This window comes from Danio aesculapii, chromosome 18 (genome assembly GCF_903798145.1).
Source record: "Danio aesculapii chromosome 18, fDanAes4.1, whole genome shotgun sequence".
Lineage (NCBI taxonomy): Eukaryota > Metazoa > Chordata > Actinopteri > Cypriniformes > Danionidae > Danio > Danio aesculapii.
The window spans coordinates 27662435-27679291 of NC_079452.1; the positions used below are offsets into that span (position 1 = coordinate 27662435).

The window sequence follows — 16857 nt, forward strand, 5'->3', positions numbered from 1 at the left end:
CCCATAATGCAATTCACAACTGAAAAATAAACCGAAAACATCACAAAATGCAGAAACTGTTCATTAACTGATATTTTTACCACGTGTATGAAGAATATTACTAATACAGTCCTAATCCTAGACTGAAATGCAACGCAAATGTAGAGCTATGAAAATCTGGGGCAGAGCTAATGCATTTTCATGGGCCTGAACAGCCAATAAAGAAATCCAGTCTTAAAATATTAATACCAAAACACACAGTCGCTGATTGATTAAACGCTCGCATATTTTTATATCTGTCCTCAATGAATTCTATGATCTAAATAAAGCATTAAGAGTATGCTTGGCTATACTTTGATACGGCTGAAGTCAGAATTATTCGCCATCCTATGATTCTTTTCTTTTTCAAATATTTCCCAAATGATGTTTAACAGAGCAAGGAATTTCTCACGGTATTTCCTATAATATTTTTTCTTCTGGAAAAATGATGAAATGAAAAATGTTTTGAATTTTTTTAAACCATTTTAAAGGCAATAGGTTGTTTTTCACATGATGTCACTGATGACGGGCAAAAATCAGATGGAGGGCAGGAAGTGATTCTTCTACATATGTGTCATGATTACCAGTGATCTCTAACCACCAGAGGTCGCTGGTAAGCACTCACCCTCACAATAACCTATGGACTACAAATCCGCCCTTCATGGACTACATTTTCATACATGCACTCCGTTCCACAAACACACATGCGTCCTCATTTTCAGCTGGTGCAAGTGTAATCAGTGAAAATGAGGAAGCATGTGTGTTTGTGGAAGTACAAAGATTTTGGGATGAAGCACTAGTTTGGATACAACAGAAATTATCTATAAGACTTGTCTTCTCATGGGAAATTATTAAGTTTGGCCTAATACTTCAGGATAAAAAGATATCTTATATAATTAATAATTTGATGTTATTATTAAAATTCCATATTCATAAATGTAAATTTTTTAAAACTCCCCCAAGACTAGCGGTGTTTAAAGAAGAGTTTGTGATGTATTTGAAGACATTAAGAGAGATGAAAAGCCAAAAAGCAAGATATCTATATTCATCATTGAATGATTTTGGTTTCATATTTTAAAGACTTTAACTCCCCTGCTACTTAAGTTTCATTAGCATTTATTTTTTGTTAATTTTGTTATTGTATTTATTTATATATGTTGTATTATTAACGAGGATGCTAAGATTGTAAATGTATGCAATTTGATTGTTATCTCAGTCTTTTGTGTAATTCTAAAAAGTATTAATGCCTTTCTGTTACTGTTCAACATTGTTAATAAAAAAAAAAATTAAAAAAAAAGTGTTTGTGGAACGGAGTGCATGTATGAAAATGTAGTCCATGAATGGCGGATTTGTAGTCCATAGGTTATTGTGAGGGTGAGTGCTTACCAGCGACCTCTGGTGGTTAGAGATCACTGGTGATCATGACAATATGAATCGCTATTAGAACATCAAAATGTTTTGGGTTGTTTATAATTGTTCAAATTGGCCAAAATAACAAAAGTCCAACAGTTTTTAAAAGACTTCCAAAAGTTTTTGCTCATAAAGGGGGGAATGTTCAAAAAACTGGCTGAAAAACGGAAGAAAATGTTGCAGGTAATAAAAAAAATTCAGTACACTGGCTTGCATAGCCTCTGTCGCCACTGGCTTGCATAGTTCGGGATCTGTAGAGCTGCGCATCGTTGGATTTGCCCTTCAATATTTGGACTCTCAGTAGTGATTATTAAACCACACTGAACTGAGCTCAACTGAACTGAACTTAAACACTACAAACTGAACTACACTGTTCCTATTTACTGTGACCTTTTATGTGAAGCTGCTTTGACACAATCTACATTGTATAAGCGCTATACAAATAAAGGTGAATTGAATTGAATTGAATTACATGCATGTGTACAAACTTTTTTAAACGTGATTATTCATTTGACAGCACCAATAAAGATTATATACAGGCTAGCTAAGTGTGTTTATATAGTTGAAGTCAGAATTATTAGCCCCACTGTTTATTTTTTTCCCCAATTTTTGTATAAAGGAGAGAAGTTTTTTTTCAACACCTAAAACACCAGATTTTTACTGTAGCAGTTTTACAGTTTTTTACCGTTGAAATCACAGCCATTTTTTACAGTGTAGGTATCAGTTTTCTATAATCATTACAATTCACCACCGTTTACACTAACGTTACAGTATTACTACAAATCAGTTTACTGTCCTACATTATTCTGTAATATTCATCAACAAAGAGTTATCCACATTATACACTTTACTATGTGGTTCAAAAACATGTTTATTATAAATTACTATAGTTTTTCCCCATGCGGATATCTTCCAGACATCACGAAATAACAGATGAAAGCATACAAAGCGTGAACGCATGTCTACATTAATATTTAATTATTTGTTTATTTTTGTAAAGGGGAAAAAGTGCTCCACAATAATAACCGTCTAGTTTTGTTACGGGGGAATTTCTTTTTTGTTCTGTAGATGAACTTACCATCAAGAAATATTCACAGCTGCTGCGCATCTCAACATTAATGTTACAGTTGTTTATTCCACTGAAATGCCAGTAAAGACTTGGTTTATTGCAAAACAAGATGGAGATTTCATCACAGCGATTACATGCAGGGTACATTATTTATATTCTCCTGGATTTAGTGTAAGTTGTGGTAGTAAATCTGATTTATATATACAGTTGAAGTCAGAATTATTAGCCCCTCTTTGATATTTTTTTTATTTTTTAAATATTTCCTAAATGATGTTTAACAGAGCAAGGAAATTTTCACAGTATGTCTGATAATATTTTTTCTTCTGGAGAAAGTCTTATTTATTTTATTTCGGCTAGAATAAAAGCAGTTTTACGCTTTTTAAAATCCATTTTAAGCTCAATATTATTAGCCCCTTTAGGCATTTTTTTTTCAATAGTCTACAGAACAAACCATCATTATACAATAACTTGCCTAATTACCCTAACCTGCCTAGTTAACCTAATTAACCTAGTTAAGCCTTTAAATGTCACTTTAAGCTGTATAGAAGTGTCTTGAAGAATATCTAGTCTAATATTATTTACTGTCATCATGGCAAAGATAAAATAAATCAGTTATTAGAAATGAGTTATCAAAACTATTATCTTTAGAAATGTGTATATAAAAATATACAGGAGGGATAATAATTCAGGAGGGCTAATAATTCTGAATTCAACTGCATATAAATTCAGCTGAACTTGATGGGTCTGAGCGGAAGAAATCAAATGGATATAATAAACACGTGAAGCGAACACTGTCAACTCGCACGGCTAGCCTCCGAACAAGACTGATATAAGAGTCCCAACAACACTGACCTGGTTAGCAAGCGCCCTTGGGAGGAGGAATTAGCATGTGAATGCAGAACTAAATGAAGATCGGTTTGGCAGGAAGAACAAATCCTTAGAGACTGCATGGTAAAAGACTCCTAAAATCTGCATGGCTTGCTTTAAAAACTGCCTAAAACTGGTAAAATAAACCAACTACGACTCTCCGAGCACCTCTATGACAGGTCCTCGTTTTATGCAAATGAGCTGCAATCAGCATTCTTTAATTAGTCAAGGAGAAAATGAGAGCTGAGGAATTAAATTGGCTGTGTGAAAACAAGGAGCTAAATACCAGCACCAGTGAGCTGGAGAGTATTTCTCTGCACATTTTTCATAAATGAGGATAAACCTGGGAGGAAGCTAATCATTCGCATTTCCATTTTGTCAGTGGGAAAGGCATTAAAGAGCAGGTCATACGATATTTAAAAATGTCCTAATATTGCGTTTGAGTCTCCGACAACAGGTTTAAATACATCTGAGGTCAGAAAGCATTGTACATTAAAGCTTCTGTTGACTGTACACCTATCATTGTGCAGAAAGAGCCATATCAGGTCGCAAAGGTCTGTAATGTAACGCTGTGCCCTAACTGCACGTCATAAAACTCTGTAACTAAATTTCTATTTTAGAAACCATTTCTATTTTCACAACAGGTTTAAATAGACAAGGTCAGAAAACATTGTACATTTTATCCTAATATGCTCTTAAAGGGCACCTATTTGACCCCTTTTTCAAGATTTAAGAGAAGTCTTTTGTATCTCCAGAATGTGTCTGTAAAGTTTCAGCTCAAAACACCCATCAGATTATTTATAATACCTTACAGAACATTGGCGTTTTCTGCTCTGAACAACTATACTGTAGCTGTTTTTGTGGCCTGTGCCTTTAATGCTGGTTCTACCCTCCACCGTTTTTCACGTGGCTGTCAGAGTGTGCCGCAGTCTCCGTCTCGGCTGCGTCAGATAAACAGCACAGTGACAGACATGAAGGAAGCAGATCTCACGTAACGTTTATGAGAAAAACTTTCCCAATGATTATTTGATGTATTTGTTGTGGAGTTGCAACGATGTGTCACACACAATGTCATTACAAAGTTCACGTACAGTTGAAGTCAGAATTATTAGCCCCCCTGAATTATTATCCCCCCTGTTTATTTTTTTCCCCAATTTCTTTTCAGTGGAGAAAAGATTTTTTCAACACATTTCTACACATATTAGCTTTAGTAACTCATATCTAATAACTGATTTATTTTATCTTTGCCATGATGACAGTAAATAATATTAGACTAGATATTCTTCAAGACACTTCTATACAGCTTAAAGTGACATTTAAAGGCTTAACTAGGTTAATTAGGTTAACTAGGCAGGTTAGGGTAATTAGGCAAGTTATTGTATAAGGATGGTTTGTTCTGTAGACTATCAAAAAAATACATAGCTTAAAGGGGCTAATAATTTTGACGTTAAAATGGATTTTAAAAATTAAAACTGCTTTTATTCAAGCTGAAATAAAACAAATAAGACTTTCTCCAGAAGAAAAAATATTATCAGACATACTGTGAAAATTTCCTTGCTCTGTTAAACATTATTTGGGAAATATATTAAAAAGAATAAATAACGCAAGTGACATCACGCTCTTTCTGATGGCTGAGCACTGACTGTCATATAGTGAAGTGATAATGAAGTGTAAGATTTTATATAAAAAATTGTATATATATATATATATATATATATATATATATATATATGCAAATTTATATCTAAATACCAGAAATGGGTTTAAAAATCATATCCCCGTTATTGAGAAAAAATCTATCACGATATATACTGATATCGAATTATTTTCCAGCCCTAGTATGAAAGCACCCTAAAAGAGTAAATATTTATAGTTACAAGTTACTTCTCACAAATAGTAACAGAGTTTCATAATTATAAAAGTAACTAATTACCAGAGAAAGCAACTACTGCATTACTTTAACAACATCTAATGTCAAATGATTATAAGATAAATATAAATCATTGCACACTAATCCATACTATTTTAATGTTGTTATGGGACAATGTGAGAGACGAACGCAGCATGACTTTATATCTCGATATGATTTAGTTTAATTCTGTCTGAGTAATAAGTGTTTGCGGTGGAGAATAATCAAGTTTTATTTGCTTTGACGTCGTGGCTTCGTCTCGTCCTTTGGTAGCAGAGCTCACGTTATCACCTGCGTAGCCACTCATTTCGTAGTGGCATGTGACAACGTGAGGTGCTTCATTAGATTTACTTTGTCACCGACGCAAAAAGACTCTTTTTTCCTGGACATAAGTGGCATGATACATAAAAATTCTTGCCTTTCACCTCAGGGAGGGAAAAGTAGAGCTTATATTTATAGTTTGCGAATGCTACCTTTGAACTGTTGGATTTGCCATTGTGACTCCTGGGGCCTCATATATCAATGTTGCGTACGCACGAAAACTTTGCTTACGCCAGATTTCACGCTCACGTTTGGATTTACTGAAATGAACGTGAGAATGAGCGTTGGTCCATGCCAACTTCATGTCTGGCGTACGTGTATTTCTTGAGTGTGTTTTATTTCCATAGGCGACTCCTAGAGGAAATTATGCTAAATTGCACACTACAAAGTAACGCACCAACAAAGTATCCTGGCAACTGATTTTTTCCAAAGGGAAATGGCAGACCACTCTGGGTTAAACCAGTCGTCTTTGAGCCATGCAATGCCAGCTGTATGGGACGGGATCATCCGCATGTCTAGCTGGCATATACAGTATGGTTTTCATACCATGCAAGTTGACCAGCCAAACATTAAAGCGCAATTTGCAGCGATCACTAGTTTTCCCAATGTAATCGGAGTGATCGACTGCACGCACATTGCTTAAATCTGAAGACAAATTTGCATACGTGAATCAGAAACATATTACTTTTTATTTGATATATTAAGGTTTTAGTTATGATACTACTAAAATCATTACGCATAAATCCACAGATTTTTAACAAAATTCTGCGCAGAAATAGCAAAAAATGTCCGCAGATTCGGTCTGGCTCTACTCATTACTGAAAAAAGTATCGCCGTTAGTATCACCGTTTATTTATAGCGCCGTTATTCCCATCACTGAAAAGAAGACAGACAGCACTCGAATCATTTCTGAAAACCCAATTGTTGAATTGCACCCCAGCGCCAAACCTCATCGTAATGCCTATCAGTGATTTGGTTTGCGATTTGTGGCTTGCGTTTTAGGGAAACAAAATCCTCTAAAGTACACGGAGCATCTGGCTGTTAGCGTGCAGCATGAATGAGCAGCCTAAATACAGTATCCCAACAGTACTCAGCATTGTAGAGGGTGGTTTGCCATGCGCTGTGACTGAGATTCGCACATCTAGGTCAAGAGCTTTTTCAGTGTGAGTAAGACTGGGTGGAAATTCCCCTGATTCCACACTGACTGTGAAGGAAAGTCTGTATTTGAGGGGTAAATTTCAGAGTTGCTAGCGTAGGGTTGTGAATTGAAGAAGAGAAAGACCAGGAGACTTCTCTGGTATCTTCAAAGCAGAATCCTTCAATGAGAACTCGCAGCTGCTGTGGCGTTCATCGAAAAATCTGAACTGGCGCTCAGTTAACCCTTGTGTGCTGTTGGGGATCTTTTCATCCACAGTGGGTAGATTTTGAGTCTTAATTTAGGTGGCAAATCTTATTTTGACACATATTTTGGGAAAATGCTTTGGGAGCTTAACAAAACACTCAAATTGACTATCCTTTCTTTATGTTGGTGGCTGTTTTTGCCCCATTGACTTCATTTATAACCACATTTTTTGATTGCAAAAACATGACAGCATATAGTGATTCATTCTTGATTGTTGGTGGTTTTCCCTTTGACAAATTTTACCTGTTCCCAACAGGGAAAACCAGGAACAATCAAGAATGCATGATTATATGCTGTCACGGCTTTGCAATTAAAAAAATGTGGTTATAATAAGAGTCAATAGGGCGAAAACAGCCACCAACATAACCAAAGGGTAGTCGATTTGAACAGTACACAAACATAAATGGTATTTATATTTTATAACAAGTTTAGTTAAAATATCTTGGAAATATCACCCGGTCATTCGTTATACAAAAGACACAGCAGTGCCTCGAATTTACAATTTGCATTACTTTGGAGAAATGATACCGTCTCTTACACACAGGCAGTCAAACCTGATCCCTCAGAATGCATCTTACAATGTAAAAACATAATTTATATATTGAAATTTATAATCGCACAGTAGAAAAATAAAATGCCACGATTTTAGTTGTTAAATGCTTTAGCTCCTATACTCAAAACAATGGATTTTTGCTGCTTGACTTATTTACAATGAGCTAAAACTACAAAATTCTGGACATTTCTTTTTTTGAGGGAAACTCATTCATTCATTTTCCTTCAGCTTAGTCCCTTATTTATCAGGAGTCACCACAGCATAATGAACCGCCAACTAGGGCTGAACAATATATAATTTAAGCATCAATATCGCAATGTGTGTATCTGCAATAATCAGATCGCAGGATTAGATTATTTATTTTATATATATATATATACAGTTGAAGTCAGAATTATTCGCCCCCTTTTGATTTTTTGAGTTATTAAAACTATTATGTTTAGAAATGTGTTGAAAAAATCTCTCCGTTAAACAGAAATTGGGGGAAAAATAAACAGGGGGGCTAACAATTCAGGGGGGCTAATAATTCTGACTTCAACTGTAAAGGTTTGGGGTCAGTTTTGTTTTATTATTATTAGTTTTATTTATTAATTTCATTTATTCATTTTCTTTTCAGCTTAGTCCCTTTATTAATCAGGGGTCACCACATCGGAATAAACCGCCAACTTATCCAGCACGTTTTTACGCAGCGGATGCCCTTCCAGCTGCAACCCATCTTTGGGAAACATCCACACACACTCATTCACACATACACTCATACACTATGGACAATTTAGCTTACCCAATTCACCTGTACCGCATGTCTTTGGACTGTGGGGGAAACCGGAGCACCCGGAGGAAACCCACGCAAACGCAGGGAGAACATGCAAACTCCACACAGAAACGCCAACAGAGCCGAGGCTCGATCCAGCGACCTTCTTGCTGTGAGGCCAGCACTACCTACTGCGCCACCCATTTATTAATTTAAATAAAGTTATTCTGTTCATCAAGGCTGCATTTATTACATGAAAAAAATGGTTAAATTGTTAAAAATGTATTTATTAAATATATATTTATTACATATTGTGTGTAGTTTCAAATGAAATTATTACTCCAGTCATTTTTAAACAATAAGGGAATTAGGAATTAAATATATTACAACGCACGAGAGAAATAAGGGGAAACGAGAGGGTAATATAAACAGAAAAACAAACAGGCCTATTAAATACAAAGCAATAAGCACAAATTCTAGGAGTTTAAACATCACTAATACTTCTTGTTTAAATATGCTAAAATGGTTTACATTTATTTACATTTATAGATATAAAACTTTCCAATATATATTAACGTAAAACCCAAAACATGGTGTTGATTAAGTCTTAAACAAGGATTAAGATTATTTTGGATAATGAAAGCATTTTCAGAAAAGCACTTTAATCCAAAAACACTGAACTAAAGGACATTCCTTAAATAAGTGAGCTACACTTTAAGAAGAAGTTTCCTAGAAAGGCGACATATAAACAGCTAGACAGCAAATAAAAAATACATATTTTATAATCATATAAATTATTTTATAATTATTTAATAAAATAGCTCTTAACTTAATTTGTTAAGAAACCTTTAGGGTGGCAGAATCAATGATGATAATTATTTTATTACAAGTCTGTAAGACTTATTTGAATTCATATTTAGGTTATTTACTAAAATATGTCATTTAAATCGTTCATGGAGCTGAATGCAGTAAATAGTCTGTAAAAAAAAAGGTTGAAAATAAACATATGCAAACAATCTAGCCTTTATAACCAGATATTTAACAAAAGACGATTACTGCAGTAAAATATTAGTAGTCTTTTAATAAGCATGATGTGTACAAGTTAGAGAGGGAATGAAAAGGGAATTGTTTTTTTTTTACTTTTGAATCTGAAGTTGCCCAATAACAAACCCGAAACACACATGCTTGTTGTCATGCGGTGAACTTGGCCAATCGTGTAATATCGGTGTCGTCATTAGAGCTCATGCAGTCGCTCTTCAGATGCTGCACGGTCTGAATCAGTCGTCTGATCTATGAGCGATGTCCGGGTACTTTGATGCCACATGTGACAGTCACGTGGCATCGGCGCAGCATCAATCCGGACAAAATTTCTAACCAGCATGCACGGCTTTAAGACAGATTTCGATTGATCTGCGCAGCGCTGCATGAAGTTGAATGCACCTTTTGTTTTAACAGGTCATGTGATGATAAAAATGTCAAAACTGGACAAACTGGAGGAAAAATACACCCTGATGAAACTGCGAATAGCGGTGGAAAGTGCTCGGTTTCTCTGGATTTACTTGATTTACTAGTTGTGGGTTTGAGTAAAATGTTAATTTAAGTTCTCTTCAATAAATTTCTTCCAAATTTCATATAAAATATTGTTATTAAGATGTTTCTTACGGCACATTTTAGCTTGGTTGGCCATTGATAACTGTGTGCTTTTGTCTGAGAGGAAAGAGTTATGTAAACATCCATTAAAAGTCTCTTTATATGTGGGTTTAGAATAACATCAATCAGTCAGAGTAAATAAAGAAAGAATGTTATTATATGGCTGAACAATTCTTTTAATGAGAAATGCTTAAATAGTTGAGGATGTTGATTTTTCGCTCAAAGGCCACAGAAGGTAAAGTACACTTTTATCTGAACTCGGAGGTACTAGACAACCCCACACATACACACACGCATGCACACACACACAAAAAATCAATCAGCAATTCTAACCACTCAACATCGAATACGTAATCATCATCTCGCTCTTCAGAATAACCATTAACAGTACTATGGGAACCAAAACCAGAGAAAAATATAATGTTTGTACAAAGCTGGATCTCAATTATTGACCAAAATCCTTGACCAAAACGCCTCAAGACTGAAATTTGTGTTCACACTTGGCACATTTGGTTTCATTAAAACAAACTTTGGTACAACTGGTATGTTTAGATTTCTTTGAAGATTTATGTTAGGTTTACTTGAATATCTGTACCCTATGAGCCATGGTGTGCATCAAGAATGCTGACTGAGAGCCATGAAAAGATGGATCTCAATCCACTTCTGAACAAAATTGGGTGAAATATGAACTCAATGCAGACTGAAGACATCTGAACTAACCTATAAACATAAAGTGACTCCAAAAACTAATTGTACAAACTATTTAAGATAAATAGCTAATATCAAAGCAGTGTTCTCTTCTAGAAATTTGGAGACAATCATACACACTTTTACCTAACCTAGACTGGATTTTAGTAATGTGGAGCATATCATTGTAAGAGCTACTTGGTCCATTATGGTTCTGTCCATGTGTTTGAAATGCAGATATAAAGCAGATGTTTATTTATGCAATGTTTGAATTACTAATACTGTGTTGAGTTCTCAACTGGTACAAATACTAAAATATACACAGCATTGTTTTAGAAGTTCAATCACAACAAATATACATCATAAAAAAATGGATGAATTTAGTAATAACTTGTTATTGTATGTATTCAACCCAGGCTCATTCTGAAAACGTACCACTATGTACATTTCTGGAGAGCGCCAAATACGTCCCAGGAGCTACGCTGCAGTTTTGTTTTCACAAATCCACCAAAGAGATTTCTCTCACGAGTGCCATTCGCGCCTGCTGTTCTCCTGTAAGTCCACCAGAGGGAGCTGACTGAATGACTGACTGACTGAATAACTGATTGACTGACCGATCGATTGACCCACCCTTTTCCTTCCCTAAACCCAACCAATAGTGTTTTCAAAAATACCGATTCACCCACCCACCCACTTCCCAAAATATCCCAAGTGAGTTTTTGGGTGCTTTCACACCTAGACTTTTGTTCCAGAACCTGGTGCGTTTCCCCAGTTAGTGCGGTTCGTTAAGCATATGTGAATCCAGCAATCACACTCGGATCTGCGCCAAAACAATTGGTACGAGATCGCCTGAATGAGGTGGTCTCGGCTCGATTGAAACGAACTCTGGAGCGGATCAATTGTAGAGAGAAAGCAATACGATCTGAGCCAGGCTATACGACAGTGTATTATGGATATGGATATGTAATATGTAATGGATATGTGATATTATGGGCATATCCGTCTATATGACAAGAGAATTATGAGTAGGGTGGGATGTCATTCCTACCAGTAAATGTGTGTTTCATATCAAATACGAAAATGAAAGCATGCTGAACTATTAAGGAGAGCTGTTTATCTGTTAGGAAAACTGACCGAACAGCAGTCTTGGTTTATTTGTTATTTCCCTCTATAGTGTAAAGTCTATAATGCATAATTCTAGCCAAAGGGCTATGTGTGAGAAAGTCTTACTTCTGATTTATACTTAGTGATGATGTCTGTGGGTGTCACCATTACAAATTAAAGCACAGCTTTTCACTTATAATGTCTTATTGCTCATTGCCATAAATTAAAATATAGACACGTGACAGCTGAGCGGGACTCCGGTAAACTCTGAGCAATGTGAGGAAAGTTTACTCACATGTGACTTGTCTTAGCTTTTTTGGTCCGCTTAGAAACTTTGCAGTGTGAAAGCCAACCGCAACAAGTGTAAAGTGCAACATTATAACAATTTTAAGCCCTGTTTCAGAACAAAACAGGTGTAAAAGCACCCTTAAAAAGCAATCCAGAAAAAGAAAAGCCATTTTCAGATTTTACCATGCTCTCACCCTGTTATTTAATATTTTTTTACTTCTGTTTTTGTCTTACACACTTTCTGGAACCATTCTTGGCCGGACTTGAACCCCGTCATCCTGGTCAACTCCTCTCTGCATCTCAAATCCGCCAACGTACATGGCGGGCTAACTAGACAAACTGGTAACAGTGGGAAAGCCGTCAACACGGAGGTAATCGGTCAGCTGGTGAGCGCAAAAAGGAACAGCTTCATGCCACCTCCCGTAGCATTTGTTTTAAAGATGAGATGCAGCCATACAGTACGTACTTCTGGCTACATAATTCGCGATCTCCTGAAACGTATATACTGTACAGCTACTTTTACAGAATGAGCCTATGTTGCATGTATACACTGCAACTCTCTGATAATTTGAAGTGCTTACTTAATCCTCACAAACGTCTTTTAAATGAGTAAAGGTAAATGGTGGTGGTGTGGAAAGACTCCCTCATACAATTGTAAAGCACAATATAGGTGTTACATAAATGTGCATTACTTATTTACTAAATATAACTCTAATCAAATCCGTTTTAAGATTGGTCATATTAAGTGTTAGGATTGGACTAAATGTAGCATTGTTTTTCTTACCCACAAATGTGAACACTTATAATGTAAGCAGTTAACATGTTACTACACATAACTAGTTGGTTCGTACCTCCTGCCAGGATCTGCTGCTCCAGCTCCGCCATCTGCTTCCTGTAAGCTCTCAGCGCTGCCTCTTTGAATGTGGGACGTATCCTTTTTTTGGGTGGTGCTTCTTGTACAGGAACCTCTGTTACGTTTTTATTCTCATCCTCTTGCTCTACGGTCTCTTTTACCTCATCTTCTCCCTTAACTTCAGATGTTTCTTGAACTTCCCGCACCTCCTCTTTGACCTCCTCCTGTTCCTCGGTCTCTGCTTCCGGTTCCTCAGTTTCTTCGACATAATCCACTAAACTAACCTCATATTCTGCTGTGTCTTCAGTCATAGGATTGTCGTCGTAGTCCTCACTGTATTCCTCATCATACTGTTCATCAAGGCTGCAATCATATTCCAGTACAAGATTGGCGTCTTGAGAGCCATCATACTCCTGCGAGACATCGTATTCCTCTTCTTGGTACTGTTCCTCGGGTTCGTTTGCGTTTGTTCTGTTTTCCAGATTGGCTAGCACTTGTTCCATCACCTCAACATAATGTGTTTCATTGTCCACAGGTTGCTCAGCAGGTTGTTGTTGTTGTTGTTGTTGTTCCTCTTCTTCTGCCTTGTAATAGAAAGGTTCTGTGTAGACGTCAGAATCAATGGTTGTACTGGAACTGTTGGCTGTGGACGTGGTTCTGAACCTGCCCATGAATGAGGTGTTGCTGGTTTCTTCAACCGGTGCGCTAGTGCTCTGGGAACTTTTATTCCACACAAAATCCAAAGCTGACTTTGCTCTTTGCAGGGTGGATCCAAATCCCCCAAAGCCGAAGGTTTTCTCGCTGAGGTCTATGCTGAGCCTGCTACTCCAGGATTTGGGGACATCCTCCACCTTCTCATTTCTAATCTCACTCTGGCTTCGGTACATAGCTGAGGATTTCTGGTTCTGCTGGAGGTGGTGGTTCACATCTTGTCGCTGCAAAGTTTGTGGAGCTGATTCAGGCTTAGCTTGGATCTTCTTGGTTTTAGGTTTCTTTTCGGGTGGCTGTTCAACCACAGGTTTAGATACTGATACTGGTACTGGTTTTGGAAGGGGTTCAATCACTGGTTCTGGTTCTGGCTCTTGTTCTGGCTCTGGTTCAGGTTCTGGTTCAGGTACTAGTTCAGGTTCTAGTTCAGGTTCTAGTTCAGGTTCTGGCTGCGGCATTGGTTCTCGTTCTTGTTTTAGCATAGGTTCAATCACAGCCTCTACTTCAGGCTCTAACTCAGGTTCTAAAAACTCAGGCTCCATGTCTATATCTTGGTCTCCAGTCTCAGGAGTGCTATCTAGTGTCAAGAATGTCTCACCTTCAAATTGCAAATCAACCTCAAGACATTTAATAATTTTTTCAGGGAAACCAGGGTTAGCTGCGGGGTCAAATGGGCTACTGATTTCAGAGATTATGTTCTGTTCGGTTGAGGCATCCAAACCTGAATCAGCACCTTGTTCAAGGTGATGCCAGTCTTTCCATGGCGAGAGGTCACCCTGGAGCGATAGCTGAGAGCCGCTGTAATGGCTCCTGTCTCCTGATATGCAAACAAGACCATTACTTACACCACTGTCAATAGTCTCTGTGGTTTCAACTTCATTATGTTCCACATAAGGTCGATCTTGGCTCAGAGTTTGACTAGGGGGACTGGCGTACCAGGAGGACGCCATGTCTTCTTGCTTACGCTGCCAAAGTTCCTGATCTGAGGAGGATAGCAAAGAGCAGCCATTGACTCTGGTGAAATACTGACTCTCTGAGAAGTCCTCAGAATAAGACTGGCAAAGTTTAGAGCAGTCTGACTCAGATCGGCTGAGTTTGGGAGTGGAGTAGTCGCTCTGGGACAGCCATCCGGGTGTTACGTCAGAATAGTAGGACTTGCTTTGCTTGTCAGGGTCATCGTAGGCTGTATTATCCGCGTAGTGTACAGAATACGGAGAGTCATCACCCATTCTTCTGTGATCGTGGGATTTTTTCTTGTCCGATTTACTTTTTGGAAGTGGTTTGGACACAATTGCATATTTGTTCTTGTTTAATTCATCAAGCTCTTTGTCGCTTTCCATGGAGTCCCAATCATCACTTTCAGCCTTGTCTTTGGCCGAGACCTTGATGTCCATGCTTTCGTATGTCTGAGATGAAGCTATTGGCTTTTCTCTCTTTTCTTTCGAATCATGTGCTAGACTATCAGTGGAGATGGATATTCCAGTCCCTTTAAGCCTATAACATTTTTTCAAAACTAAATCTCTGTCTTGCGGGCTTGCAAATATAACTATAATTGGTCGTGGTTTAGCATTGTAACATTCTCTTTGTTGCCCCAGTCGATGGGCTAGTTCAATTTTAAATGTCTTGCGTGCTTCAACGAAACCCATTTTCTCTTTCAGGATCTGATAGATAAGTTCCTCAGTTTTTTCATACTTCTCCTCAGGCACATTTAGAAATCTCAGAGTAGCTTTGTTGCTCTGTTGGCTGATCTGTCGGATGTAATCATGAATGTCTCGAGTCTCGCGTCTGGACTGCACAAAACCTGAACGGAGCTGCTCGATTTCACTCTGCACCACCTCCACACTGCTGGAGATCTCATCGATGGAGCTTTTGAGGGCATTGACATGCCCTCGCAGTTCTGAAAGCTCGGACTCGATCTGACTGATTCCCTGAAGCTCCTTGAAAATCATCTCCATCACATCCTGAGTCTGACTGATGCATCCCGTGGAGCTAGATCCTGGCTCCAGGGTAGTGGTTTTCTGATGTCGACCAGCCCGGTCCAGAGATTTGCTTCTAATGCCAAGAGTTTTCCTCCAATTGCTGGCCTCTGAGTCTGAGGACACGCATTCTTGGCTCTTCTTCCATTTCCTCAGCTTTTTCAAGGCGCCCAATCGGAGGGTGTGGAGACTGCTGCGCTCTCCCCGTTCCCCCTCCGAGCTGCCATCGGAGGGCGCCAAACTAATCAAACTCTTCCTATTCCTTCTTACTGGCATCGTGTAAGCTTTTTGTTCATCGAATCTATGGACAAGTTTTGCCTCGTTCAGAGAGTCAGAGTAATCGCTATCAATTGACAAGACCTCATGAAATTCATTGTTCAGAAACAGGGCATTTTTGGGCAATCCGTTGGCAATTGCTACACGGTAACTGAATGTTGGTGAGAGAGAAGAACAGTCGGTTTTGCCGTCATCCTCTTCAAGAGATATATTGCGTGTGGATGAGCATTTGGAGATTTTTTTAACTGTGCTTTTTAGTGTGGTGGAGAACGTCGGGTTGCGTGCGTGCAGTTCGGGGGACGTCGATTTGGGTTCTTTTTTGTTTTCGCTGCTCTCTTTCTTCTTGGTGGTAGTTGCCAGTTTCTTTGTAAACATTCCTTTGCAAATCTTTACAATGTAAGACGATAGCTTTTTGAAATGGGCAGAAACCATGGAGGGCGATGGTTCAGCAGTTTTGCACTCCGATTGCAGCGAAGCAAAACTGGTCTCGAATCCAGCGGTGCTCGACAGGGAAGCACACAGACACTTATGAGTTTTGATAGTCAACCCTGAGGTATAAAAGCGCCTAGAGAAGAAGTGACCTCAGAAGCGGTTGTGCCGAGTCGAAATCATCGCACATCCTCAGTGAGGGAAATATTCAAGGGTGTTCTTCAGAAGAGGCCTCATTTCTCTGCAAAAAATAGGAAAAGAGGCACGTTAGATTGCACTGAAGGTCAACATGTAAAATGCATCTCTCTGAATGTTACACTGCATAACGTGTCACTGGACAATTTATTCTAGAGCTCATTTCTTTTGAGGCTGACAATACAATTAGTCAAATCTAGGTGTGTCAAAATGGCAGGAAAATTCTGAGAAATCAAGCAAACAATATTTTGAGAAAATTAAATACACTTTTTTCCATCAGTAAAACTTCACGGTAAGTTTCCATTATGTATTTACTATTTATTATATATACAATGAACAAAACATTTATTACAGTATTTATTCATTTTTGTAAACATTAATTAATCAAAAT

The 16857-nt window shown here is 37.8% G+C and overlaps 1 protein-coding gene across 1 annotated transcript in view; it reads right to left on the reverse strand.

Annotated features, from left to right (window-relative positions):
- LOC130245302 (protein unc-13 homolog C) overlaps nucleotides 1-16857 on the reverse strand; it is a 384171-nt gene that overhangs the window by 353797 nt on the left and 13517 nt on the right. Inside the window, exon 2 of the mRNA XM_056477954.1 lies at nucleotides 12881-16512. Within this exon, the coding sequence (XP_056333929.1) occupies nucleotides 12881-16274 (3394 nt within the window). The 5' untranslated portion in view covers nucleotides 16275-16512. The remainder of the gene's footprint in view (nucleotides 1-12880; nucleotides 16513-16857) is intronic.